The sequence below is a fragment of the Cryphonectria parasitica genome (genome assembly GCF_011745365.1).
Source record: "Cryphonectria parasitica EP155 unplaced genomic scaffold M406scaffold_6, whole genome shotgun sequence".
NCBI classification, from domain to species: Eukaryota; Fungi; Ascomycota; class Sordariomycetes; order Diaporthales; family Cryphonectriaceae; genus Cryphonectria; species Cryphonectria parasitica.
The window spans coordinates 2,490,129-2,502,695 of NW_024468914.1; the positions used below are offsets into that span (position 1 = coordinate 2,490,129).

Sequence of the window (12,567 nt, forward strand, 5' to 3'; positions counted from 1 at the left end):
GACCTGACGGTGGATCTTTTAGTACTGCGACGATGTGACATGCGGCATCACCAGCTGCATGCCGAGTACAGGGTGGTAAGAGAGATGTAGCTGGAGGTGCTGCGAGGTACTTCCACGTCAGACGGTCATATGTTCTGAAGGATGCCTGAGTGGCAATACGTACCGGGCAACAATTGTGTTGCGGTACTAGCCACGTCACTGCTAGAAAGAAAAAGAAAAGGCGCGCTTTCATGTTGCTGTCCCTCCCCTCTCGCACCTTTGGCCCCCCTCTTTTCCTCTCCGACCGAAAATGCGCGGTATACAGAGACTGATTCGTCAATACTCTTCTGATCAGCGACTTCACGGGATTGTACGTGGCTACCTTTTGTAGCAATTAATATGCGCTCCCATAGATCATAAGTGTCCCTAATAATGTTCACTGCATAAAAAATGCCTCGCTACGTGCCATTCATAATGTTTCTTACGTTCTGGGGGTCGCAGATCTATCTAACCCCCTCTCACTACAAGGCAGGTCACGACGGATGGACCACTGCAATGGTGATCACGAGTAGTGCGATGATAAGCGATGATAAGGGAAGATACGAGTGCGATTCATGCTGTCAAAAAAGAAGAAAAAGAAACCACCCGAAAAGCATTACCTGGCAATTCCCTCAAATCTAATATGCAAAGTTTCATGTCAAGGTGGCGCCACAAGCGCGAGCATCGCGCAGAATGCCACGACCTACTCATAGCATGCGTGTCGTCGGAGGACCAACGAGAGCCCGAGAGACTCTCATGGCGCTGATGAGGGTTGCAACAGACTGCGTCGATATCAGAATAAAAAGAGTGAAAGGGGTGTAATTTGGGCTTGCTCGTTTTAGGGTCAGAGCCTGCTGCAGGCTGGTGCCACCTCACCACCTGGCGCTACTAAAGGAGGGGGGTAAGAGAAGGGGGGTGGAGGGGTAAAACTCATCCTCATTTCCATTGGGGTCATGCCGAAAAGATAGTGGCTGTAGAATATCTTGTGGTCAACCTGAAAACTCAATAAAACAGGGGTCGAAAAAGAGCCCTGGACCCTGTCAGTCCCCTGTAGTCCGTATGTATATTATACATTACTTATAGTGATTCTACGTATCATCATTTTATTTACGTGACACCCATTTTTATGAGAACCCTCGGCCAGGTCCCATGACATCCGATGGAAACACACAGGTCTCATTCCGGAGTGGGTCAACGAGTTCTGGACTGAGGTGGGCTGATGAGAACTCGATGCTTCTAAGCTGTCAAGAACACCTTACTTGGTATGGACATAGAGATAGCCCCAGCATCTCGCTACCAACACTGAGTGCTTTGACCGGTTGTGTAGGCCCAGCCTCGTTTCAGGTTACGAATAGTTAGCGGGGATCACCATAATTACATGATAGCATCGTCCGCAGCTATTCACATTTTCTTCGACATTATCATCCTCCAGAGCTCGTGTTTCTCGAGTCCGTTGGCTGCCGATCTCGTTACTTGGTACTGAAGGACAAGACCGAACACGACCTGCCAACCCAAACCCACCAGGAAGCTAAAAGTCGTCATCTTCCGCCGCCCCCCGCCATCCAGAAAAGGATGAAGTAAGCAGGCCACGAGAACGCTAAAATCTCCCCTTTCTGCCGCATGACGAAATTTGCGTCGCGAGCCTCCTCTGAGGCGCAGCAATATAGAGTTTGTCCAACAATACCTGCCGTGTCTTTGAAAAAATGATACAGCAAGGGAGTCTTGACCGAGGACTCTTGTAGTCATAGATTTTTATAAGAACCATAGTACAGCTGCGTTTAGCAGACAAGCCCCCTGCGGTGCTCCTCTCCATGCTCCTGAAACCGAGACAGTAACACACATGGCAGAAAAAAGATATGCATGATGTAGGAGAGCCAGCTGCAACAAAATAGTGAAGCTACCTAGTCTCACTGTGGTCGTGGCTCCGATAGGTATATCTGCAAGAGACTCGGCCGAGAATTGCTGGTGCCATCAATCCTAGTACGAGGGCAAAGCCGCCGCAGCCTGGTCAATCGTTTACTGTGGTTATCCCAATCAAGTCCTACTGTACGAGTCAGGAACAGACATAAGCGCCCGAACAGACATAAGCGTCCGAAGATGCTTGCTCTGCATGGTCCGGGGCGGATTGTAGGGGCATGTCAACAGGGAACGTCTCCATCTCTCCTTTGGGGGCTGGTTGTCTGAACATGGATCGTTTGTGGATCAGTTCCCCGGCCCATATCGATCGATGGCTGCTTGTGGTCCCGTATTTTTATTTTTATTTTGTCCATCCCAAAAACAAAAACACGGTACTGTGCTTCTACAGTACCCGACATCTGGCCCTTCATGCATGCCCACGCGTGTAGCAGTTAAAGGCGACGCTTTCTCGAATCCTGCTAACACCTAAGATTTTCACCTCTCGGCCCCGGATAAGGTACGTTACCCCTACTAATAAACCCCGCTAGTAATTTTTCGAGATTCTCATGCCAAAAAAAGTCACGTCTCCCCAAAATTCACATCCCGCGTTTCTTCCCCTGCTGGGAACTTTGGCCTTGCTCGAAAATTTCTCCGCGACTAGACTTATAATTAGAAAAAGAAACAGAACAGGAAGAGAAAGTGGGTGAGAGTAAGGAAACAAGAGGCTAACTAAGCGGGTAAATAGGACAGCCGCCCCAGAGACACTCGCAGTGTGATGCATGAACGTCCGCTCTTGTCTTCAACACCCTCGTCATCCTGTCGTGGGGGCGGGCCACACGGCACAGCCTGCGCCAACACTTTGTTTCAGTGAGAAAAACGCCTGTCAGGCTGTCTGTGAAGCCATCTGAAAAATGAAGAAGAAAAAAAGGAAAATGGAAAAAAGAAGGGAGGGGGAGATGACTCGCTCAGGTTGTACAAGATAAAAAAGGCAGGTCAGAGAAGAAGGGAAAAGAGCCCCCCCCCCCCCCACCCCCCATCCCCCCAAAAAGGAGCTTGTGTTTGACCGCGGAAATGATCTACACAACCCGGTTGGTCAAGCCATCGCGGGACCTGGGAACGACAGGTCGCTCGCAGCCGCATTTCCCTTAGTAATAGGTAAGCCTGGTGGAGGTGCTATAACAAAATGTTACGGTGTGTAGTATTAGAGCGCTTGGTGTACGTTGGCGGCAATGGAACCTGTGACCGGTCGGACAGTTCCCCGGTGAGAAGTACGACTATCCTCAGCTGACCCGGCTCGCGTCGTATGACAGTGTGGAGGTCATTCTCTTTTGAGGTCATGTACAGAACCAGATTACCCCTTAAGAGTTTCAACTGGGCCTGGGCTGTTCTACCGCGTGGCAAACATTGTTGAACTGGTTGCCACATATGAAGATCATAATTTAAATCTCGACTTCCATTCTGCCAGTAATCCTTTACCACGACGCATTACTTGACTCTTGATTCCTGTCGATTATGACACCTCTTTATTGTGCAATATTTCTGAAGAGTGCCGAGGAAAAACCACAGTAGGAAAAAAAAATTGTGGGAGGCCCAGTGAGTCACTGATCACACTAGCGTGGCCAACCAACCACTCAGCACTGTAGATAGCCTCTTTCAGCTGACTGTTTTTCTTTCTCCTGTAACGAAACGCAATCCATTTGCCATTTAAATGCTACATGTACTCGCAGTCAACAGCGCCAAGGTCCACATTGGTACCGATCGCTAGGCTTCTTGGAGGCTCAGCCTTGCCGAGCAATCATGGAAACTTGAATCCTCGATATCGCTGTGACATGATTAACGATACGATGACAACAACACACTGTATGTATGTTCTAAGTCTACGAAAGTATCTAGGTGGGTAAGTAGATGTGGCCGTACTATATTTGGCAGAAGGGCGTTGGCCCTCTATGCTCGTTCTGCCTCTACCGGAGCCCGCGTTCCTCTACTGAATAGTGCGCGGGATAAATCCCACTAACAACCCCTCAGTATTGAGGTATTTACGTAGACCTCAACATGGTTCAAGAATAGAAGCCACACGCAAGTTTAGACGAGGCGATCCGCGCATACACCTGTGCAGGGTTCCGTTCCTTGATGAGTGGCCTTCGCTCTCTTCCTCTTGCCACCTCCCGTGACGAGGTAAGGCTTATGATCCGAGTTCCCAAGTCCTCTGCCAGGATCGAGGCGGCTCGGATGGGCCGTGGCGGCCGAGTTCAGCTCTTGAGATCACGTCACCCAACCACAACCCCCCCCCCCCGCCCCCCACCTGCCACCGGGGCCCAACCGGCTCCTGATGCGGCGGGATCGTTCCGACCAACTTGCGTCAGCGAAGCTTGGCTCCCTGCAGACGGTGTTCTCTGACTATATTAGAGTGCATTGGAGTCAGAACGTTCAGAACGGGTCGTACAGCCTAGCGCCTTTCTTTACATGGTGTGCACGGCGGGGGCGGCGGAAGGCGCAATCCGTGTGGTACATGCGCGACCACCTGCATAAGTCTCGGGATCCCATCAAAATCAAGTCCACATGTGGGCAGATGCTAGGATGTAACCAGAAACATCCTGACTCAAAATATAGTTGACAGCTCCGAAAAAAGCAAACAAGAAAAAAGAAGAACCAGGAAACCCCCCTGTCGACTATACTGGGGCGTGCCAAGATTGTGCCAATAAGGCAACCTCGAGCCCTGTATACTCCAGAGCCGCTCAGGGGGCTACAAAATGATGAAAGATCCGAAGCACAATGGATAAACCAGGTTCGGGGGCTTCCCAAAGATCTGAGAGCGACACACGACTGCTTAGTGCCACGAGAGTGCCCCAGGAGCAAATTCTCTGACAAGGAGCCGCACCACAGAGTGGATCCTCGTGTCGCCTGGTCCTAGACCACGGCGATGTTGGCGATATTGTTGGAGCCGACCAAGACAACGATATGGAAAGCAGAAGCATCTCTGACTTTGAAATAATTTGAATCATACATCCACAGTAGGGAGGGTGGAGAAGAAAAAGTGGACGGATCAGGCGCTCTGGACTGTAGTAGATGCAAATTCCAAGGCACTTTATGTGAGATCGATAAGCGAGCGGCGTAGACAAGAGATCTGAATACCACATTGCGGACAAATGGCTTCTTTGGGTTTTTCCTTCGTGGTCTTTCTTTTCTCCTTCCATTTCTTTTCTTTTTCTTTGGAGAGGGGGGAAGAGGTCTGTATTCCAAATTTTTATTTCCCCCTTCTTTCCTTCTTTCCTTCTTTCCTTGGCCCCACCCCCCCCCTTTTTTTTTTTTTATTAAGAATCCTTCCGGAACTAAAGCGACGTTTCTAGCGCCAACTAGGTACTATGTACTTCACTCAAGCCTGTATGGTCAACTCCCATCCAGGTTGGACTCAGATTGGGCCGGGTGGCGATGAAAAACAGCCGTGATACTACACGCGGCCTTTGCTTTTAGGCTGATAGGCAATCGCTCGCTCGCGGGCAGGCACCTGCATCATCTTTGCATTATATCTCGGTGCATTCGGGTCGTCCGCTCGGCGTTCTCACGGCGAATCGAGTATTTCTGCACCACCCAAACAGATGCTAGAGAGAGAGAGCATCATCGCTAGGAATTGGAATCCTTTCATCTGCGCCACGATCTCCCACCCCCCCCCCCCAAAAAAAAAACAGGTTCCACTGGGCCCCACTGTTACTTTCGTTGGCAAGCAAATTTTTAACATTTTTTTTTCTTGCGAAAATGATGCAAGCATTGACACGTCAAAAGTAGGGTTTCGGGAAGTGCCCGATGGGTCTGCTTTTCCTAAGGTGGCTGCATGATCTGCGTCAGCCGCAAACGAACACTAACAACAAAGGCTGTTTGCGCAGCCATGCGCCTTGACAGGGCCTTGCCATCTACGACTCAGAACACGTCTCATAGTATATTGGAAACGGTATGGCAGGGGAAGCCAACTTTGATATTGTGATATAGTGAGTAGCGATCCTGGACATTGATACTCGTCCTTTAGAGAAATTCAGACGGCGGAAAGAGGCACCGCCGTATTGGACCGCCGACCTTTGGCTTTCGCATGGGTTGCAGTTATGCAGGGGCTGTCTTGATAGTTGCAACTTCGTCAACTCGGTAAATTCCGAGTCGGTGGAGTTTGTTTTCTAGCGTCGAAACTGAGAAGACAAGGAAAACCAAACAAAATCAAATCGGTAGCTTTCCTTGAGGCATTGTAGGTCCAGTAGGGTTCATGCAAGTGTTGCGCATGACGTGAAACCCGAGTCAGTTCCTGGACTGTGCTGGCAAGGGTTTGGGGAGGCTGTGCTGCATAAGGGCCCCCATAGGGACACTTACGTCACTCGACAAAGCCGGACATCATCACATGAAAGAGGAGAGAGAGAGACAGAGAGAGAGAGGAGGAGCAGGTACGCCAGACAGTGATCTCCATGTAGGCAATATTCGTGGGAAAGATTCAACATCAACGTCGACGACGGGGAAACAAATTTTTGAATTGGGGTCTCTTCTGCTCCGCAGGGATGTTCCTAGAGCCTCTCGTAACACAAGGCGGCCCGCGCCGTGAGCTCTCCCGCCGGGATAGCCATGACTTATTAGTGGCTCTTCTATCACATAGCGATGTCAGCTGCCGGGTCGTTTCGATATGAATCGATAGAAGCAAGCGGTAGGGAATCAATAGACTTACAATTCTTGCGTGCCTTGTACTCAGGGCTTGGCTCAAACTGAGCGCCGATTCCTCGGAGCACATCTCCGTTACATACCCGAGCAGACGATTCGCCGGACTTGGTCGAGGTTGAATCTCGTTGCCTCGACCCTTGGTTGCCCTGATGGCTTGATCCTTGGGTATTGTAAACTTGGGCATCTCTGACATTCGACTCGCTGAGCCAGATCAGTGTTAGTTGGCGCATTATATTGTCGGTAGCAAGAAGCCAAAGTTGAGGCAGATACTCAGAGCCGGCTGCTTGGCAACCAAGCACGGAGAGAACACGGGCATCTTGGGAAGGGGCTGAGGAAGATGGAATGAAGAAGAAAACCACAAGGAACAATCTCCTATCAGAAGGAATGATTGGAAGCCACAAGAGGAAGATCAGAGCAACCCATACAAGGGACGCTGGCATATCAAGCTCGAATGATTACATATAAACTATTTGGATTGGAAAAGTCTCATACCTGGGGACGGATCCTTGCATAGCGCGATCAGACATCCTGATAAAGTGTATTGTCTCAAAGGAAAGGCAGTATAAATTCTTTGGATAAGAGAATTGAAGAAGGATGGACTGCGCGCTTGATGGCACGGATGTGGTTGTGACAAGGCAATCCAAAGGAGGGGCGTTAAAGTCCTGAGAGACTTCCTGAGATGATAAAAAGCAAAAACAAGAATGAAGTTTCGTCGGAGAGGTCTCAGAGGAGGTGCAGTGCTTTGGCGTGTATATTCTCTTGACTATTCGTGGTCCAAGTGAGAGATGAGCTGTTCTTATATTCCTCGATGCAACCCACGTTGAGTTGATCGTCGTCTACAAAATTGATGTATCCTCTCAGGCCTTCAGAAATTTTCTGACCGCTCTTCGACATGCAGCTCTAGGGCCGCAGGCAACAGTGAATTGGAAAATTTTACAAGGTGTAGCTGTTGACTGCAGCTGGAAGTATTACGGGTTTCACCGACGCAATTCCGTACTAGCCAGGCGGAGATAAATTCAAAACCGTGAGGCTGATGACACCATGGCGAGGCGCAGCCATGAAGACGGGGAAAAAAAAAACCCAAGGGATGTACAGAGCGATCTGCGCAAGACTGTTTCAATACCTGCTTTTACCGGCCATGTGGTGCCCCTCGAGGTTTTGTTGTTGTGCCTGACAAATTATCAGGGTAGGGGAATGATACTACGTGGGAATGCAGGTGTGGTGTTGAAAACCGCTCTACACTGATATTTCCATTGATATGTTATCTTATACTTCCTTGTATGGTGTAGCTCTCGACGAAACCCTACAAAAGATAAAGAAGAACGCTAACTGGTTAATTGAAGTAGATACGCAGATGTAATTTTGGTCCATATGCGTGTCAATCGAGGTCTGCATCGCGTTACATATGGCAAGCAGGACTGCGACATGCCGGTCATTTATCGCAACGCAGGCAGTCATTCCGAAATGGATATTTATTCTGGAGCCTTATCCATCTTTGAACCATGTCTCAACCGAATGTACATCACCATGCAGGAAGACGCCAGGGTCCAAACCGAAAACGTCAGAAGCAGATCCATGCTCAAAGCATTAGACAGGGCCAGCAGAGTGGGTCTTTATGTTGGGCAGAAATGCCTGCTGACCCGAGTTCGCACCAAAAAAAAAAAAAAAAGCTGCAAATCAAACGGCCTGCAGGTTGTTCCCCCCCCCCCCCCCACGCCCCTCACGTGTCATTTGTCACGGGGCCTCGGCATCGTGAGTACGATTTCGTGTATAATTTACTGAGCATAGCCGGGCGTGGGGATCCAGCTTCGTTTATAGGGCTGAGGATACAAAAGGATCCCAGACGTCAGGGACGAACCACTACGCCCGAGAATTGATTTTTTTGCATTACCGCGATGTCCATACAGCGGCGGCCCCGTGTAGCCTGTAAGATCAGTCGCTCGATCAGAAACAGGGTCACGTCCAATTCTATTGGATTGACGGCTGAAAATCACCAGTCTGACCGCTACTTGATATGTTATCAATTTTCTAGATTGAATGGAATCTTTTTCAGATGCCAAAGGGTAGTGACCAAAAGGACCATGAGCATTGTGATTGCATTTGAAGCAGGGGTGCATGTCGACAATGAAACACAGATCTACTCTGCAAGCCAGGGCCGCTCAAGGCTTATCGTCGCCTGAAATTGAGTCTCATGACTACCACTCTGTCGGTAACTCCATCCGGCCATTGTAGAGGGGGCTTAACTAATGGCGAAGAGCAATGCTACCCCGCCTTTTCTTTAAGTCTTCGTGAAAGGCGATCCACTGCCCCATGCACCTTTTATACTGGGCCTTCACAAAGGCGACTGATGAATCTCACTCAGCGGAATGATGCCCGATCAAATTACGTAGGAGGCAGCCAAGGTTGCTTAGGTACCCCAGATTCTTGTCTTTAACCGATTTATACTGGAATGATACAAAGTTTCACGATTTTGTCTCCCCACAGAAACGAAGAAGTACCGTGCTTGGAGTCCGACAGCCAAGTCTTTTGATACTGGTGAACTAATTTCATTAAACCACAGCTTCATGGGACTTCGAGAACATTTGAGAGGAATCACCGGAGATTCTTTGAAGGAGTACGTGCGGAAACAATGCAGTAGATTGCATCTTTGTCACGGTCTCTATGCTCAGGGGCCTTGCCGTGATCCGGCGTCCAGCCTGATTTGAGGCATGAGCTCCAATCAATTTCCAAGTCAACCCAACACGTGCCCTTGGATGGGTAGCAATGTTTGCAAGTAACGAAGTAAGCAGTTTTTGCCGAGCATAAAATTTCCTTGTTAGCGTCCCTTCGGCTTGTTGGGAGGACAAGGTTGGGTTGTCGTAACGCCGACGGACTGCCTATTCCCCTCGGAAATCCAGTCTTGCAGTAGCGAGACTTGTGTGGCTGTGGAGGGTCCCATGTTGCAGCCCTCAGATGACAGCTTTCAACCAGCAGCGACCAGGGAGAATGCCAACACATGAAGCCAAGGATGGAGATAAAATTTTGCGTCACAGCCGAGAAGAACAGCCTGCTCGTAAGAGTAAGATTTCTAAGAAAACTTTGTTCCTGGTTAGTAATGACGGCGTGGGGTTACTGGACTTATTCTGCTGAGAATGCTAGGCCCTACGTTTAGCACCCTGGACAGGTACTTGTTTTTCCTCCGGCACCCACTGCGTTCTCACATGCTCGTCAAAATGTGCCCCACTAAGCCTGGGCTATACACCCCTCTGAAGCATATATGTTACAGTACTTCTCCTGTTCGGAGGCTTCAAGATCTCACAGGAGGTACTCGTCTCCCTAGAGAAATTTGGGTAACTGTATGTACGTCCTGGATTGTTGGATCCGACGACGAGTAGAAGTCATGATATAGAGCATTTATGTTTTAATTGTGTATCAGAATGTTGCGTACGAGTACCTTGGCAGCAATAATTGTCGAACCACGAATGACTCGTTACGCGTATACCTAAATGACGAAATTTTGTAGTGCAGCATTCTGCTCTTCATCATACCAATATTACTCATCATCAGTACACTGCAGTGGTGGAGAAGAAGGCGTATTTTAATTACGCGCGTTAATTACGCGTGTTGAAGGCCGTGCGTATGAGCTCCCTGCCCACGTCTACTGTCTACCACTATCCGTTCTACTCTCCACTGCCTTCTAGACACCCCCTAAGCATATTCTATAGTGAGGCTGACCATGCGGTAAGATTTAGACTGAACGAAAGGCAACAGCGCTTAACCACGTCCTAGTGATGTGCATTGGGTAACTGGATGTCAGCATTACTGAACCTTAATTACGCTGATCATGGGTAGATAAACCATGGTAATGACCGCTGAGGCCAATCCTCCAGACAATTAACAGTTTGCGCAACGCTGAGAACTCGCTTTCGCTATTACAGAACGGAGCCGTGGAGTGGAGAACTAGCCCGTGACAGCTTCTGAGACCAATGGCTGGTCATGGTGACGAAACGCTCTGCAAACGCATAGTTCATGGGTGGTGTAAGCAAACCTGGCACGACTGGATTGGGCCCATCTTAAATTCAGACTGTAAACACGACCTATGAAGCCCGATTCATGATGGGGCAAGGTTGAAGTGAACTACACCATTCCACTAGCCCTACTGTACCTGCAACCATCCTTCCCGTGGTTAACTCCCAAGGCTGGGGCCAATCTCAACCCTTGTTCCCTGCATCCCTGTAGATGAGCCTCAAACCGTGGCCACGTGGTTGACCCCTCACATCGCTCCCAGTGTTTTCTCTTCGTTTGTCCTGTTCCCCATCTGGGACCTCTTGGAGACTCCTGCGGTGAGGTCAGACAGACAAGCGGTAAAGTTTATATTACACTAAGAGCCAAGAGTTCTCAGATCTCCTATCTTGTGTCTTGCTGCGAACCGCCGATTGGTGGACTTCTCTGGCAAGTCTTGACTGCAGCGCCAAGTCTTTCTGAGCTGGGTACTTAGACTGGTAACCGTTGTGGCCATTGCCCGTATCTTCCAATCTGGTGAGCAAGCTGGTGCAGGGAAACCGAAAGGTGTCACCATGGGTAGTCTAGCCCCGCAGCCTTACGTCTTCAGCATCTGTTCTGAAGAAGTGAAACTCTGAGGGTTGAAGTAAAGAGGGAGAGATAGAATGGTATATGCGGATCTACAGGAACCTCACAAAACCTCGTTACACAGTCCAAACCTTCCTTAACAGAAACCCTGTTACTCATCACAACACGATTCGTATTGTTACACACTACGCACAAGGGCTTACAATAGTTGCTCGATTTTTTCATTTGTACTTTCGAGTGCCTCGTTGTTCTAAGACGCGTGCTAAGCTACATGCGTAAGTACGATACATTTCGAGATCATAAATTTTATTTCCGCTAATGGAGTAGACAGGAGCAATAGAGTTGATCCTCGAGGCGATGTAGTTTGTTACATGCTTGGGGTGACTCAAGACTTCATACCTTAATTTGTAATTATATGTGCACAAAGTCCGACAACTGGGGCGTAGATGCTTTTTGCGTGCGAGGTCGGAACAGAGATTTGCCATCGCCCATACCAATCACTTGTTTCCCATTTGCAATAGGATAGCTTGATGAGGTGTCGGTTCCGGTAAATTTCAATGAGTCTTCAAGCTATGATGCTTATGATAACGGTTGTGTGCTTCTATTGCCTGCTCTAAGGCTGTGGAATCTTCTTCTCTGGTCCACGCTGAACCATTGGAGTCAGTGATGGACGGGTCAGATAACAATGGTCTCTACTTCTTCTCACCGTACCATGACGACCACTACTGGGGAATATGTAGCGCTAAAAATCGCGCGTGGTCGTTTGAACTCACGTTGTCTCCATGCTTGTATACTGGACGAATACGGCAGCAGGTTCTTTGTCTTGTATAACGCTGCGGTGGATATCAAAGTAGTTATGTTGTTGGCGCGTTGATTCCCAGGCAACTATGCAGTCATTCTCAACTCTCGCCTCTATAGACCATTTCAAGTAATGGTACAGTATCCCTAGAGTGCGAGGGCGCACTGTTAGTAGGGTCCCATATTTCCCTCAAGCCATATTCAAAACTTTCGCGACTTCTGCAGACATTGTAAAACTCCCGAGGAATCATCCGCTCAATCGAAATGTTCAAGTCTCATGGTCATAATAACTTCATTGTGACATAGAATGGGCAAAAGAACTGGAAAGATAGCATAGCAGGACATTACTTATTGCTCACCACTGCTCTCCTAGACTAGGTGAGAAACAGTTAGCAAGTCCCAAAGAGCCTATGTAACATACTATAGCACAAACTAGTTGCCATCTATGGATATTACAGCCAGGTTCTCTATTCAAACAAGTGCTTTACAGTAGACGATGATCCTCAATGGCTTAGCCAGCAACCAGCATCAACAGCTCATATTTAATTGACAAAGCTTTCCTTTGAGCGAACCACTACATTTCTGAACGCTGCA

General features: G+C 48.8%; 1 protein-coding gene across 1 annotated transcript; it reads right to left on the bottom strand.

The window, feature by feature from the left end:
• Positions 1-6,386: 6,386 nt before the first annotated feature.
• M406DRAFT_357159 (uncharacterized protein) lies at positions 6,387-6,794 on the bottom strand. Its single transcript, XM_040923605.1, has 2 exons — positions 6,614-6,794; positions 6,387-6,533 (listed from the first exon to the last, which is right to left on the bottom strand). Exons 1-2 carry the CDS (start codon positions 6,788-6,790, stop codon positions 6,522-6,524), a joined length of 189 nt encoding a protein of 62 aa, XP_040774629.1. The 5' UTR covers positions 6,791-6,794; the 3' UTR covers positions 6,387-6,521.
• Positions 6,795-12,567: the final 5,773 nt, after the last annotated feature.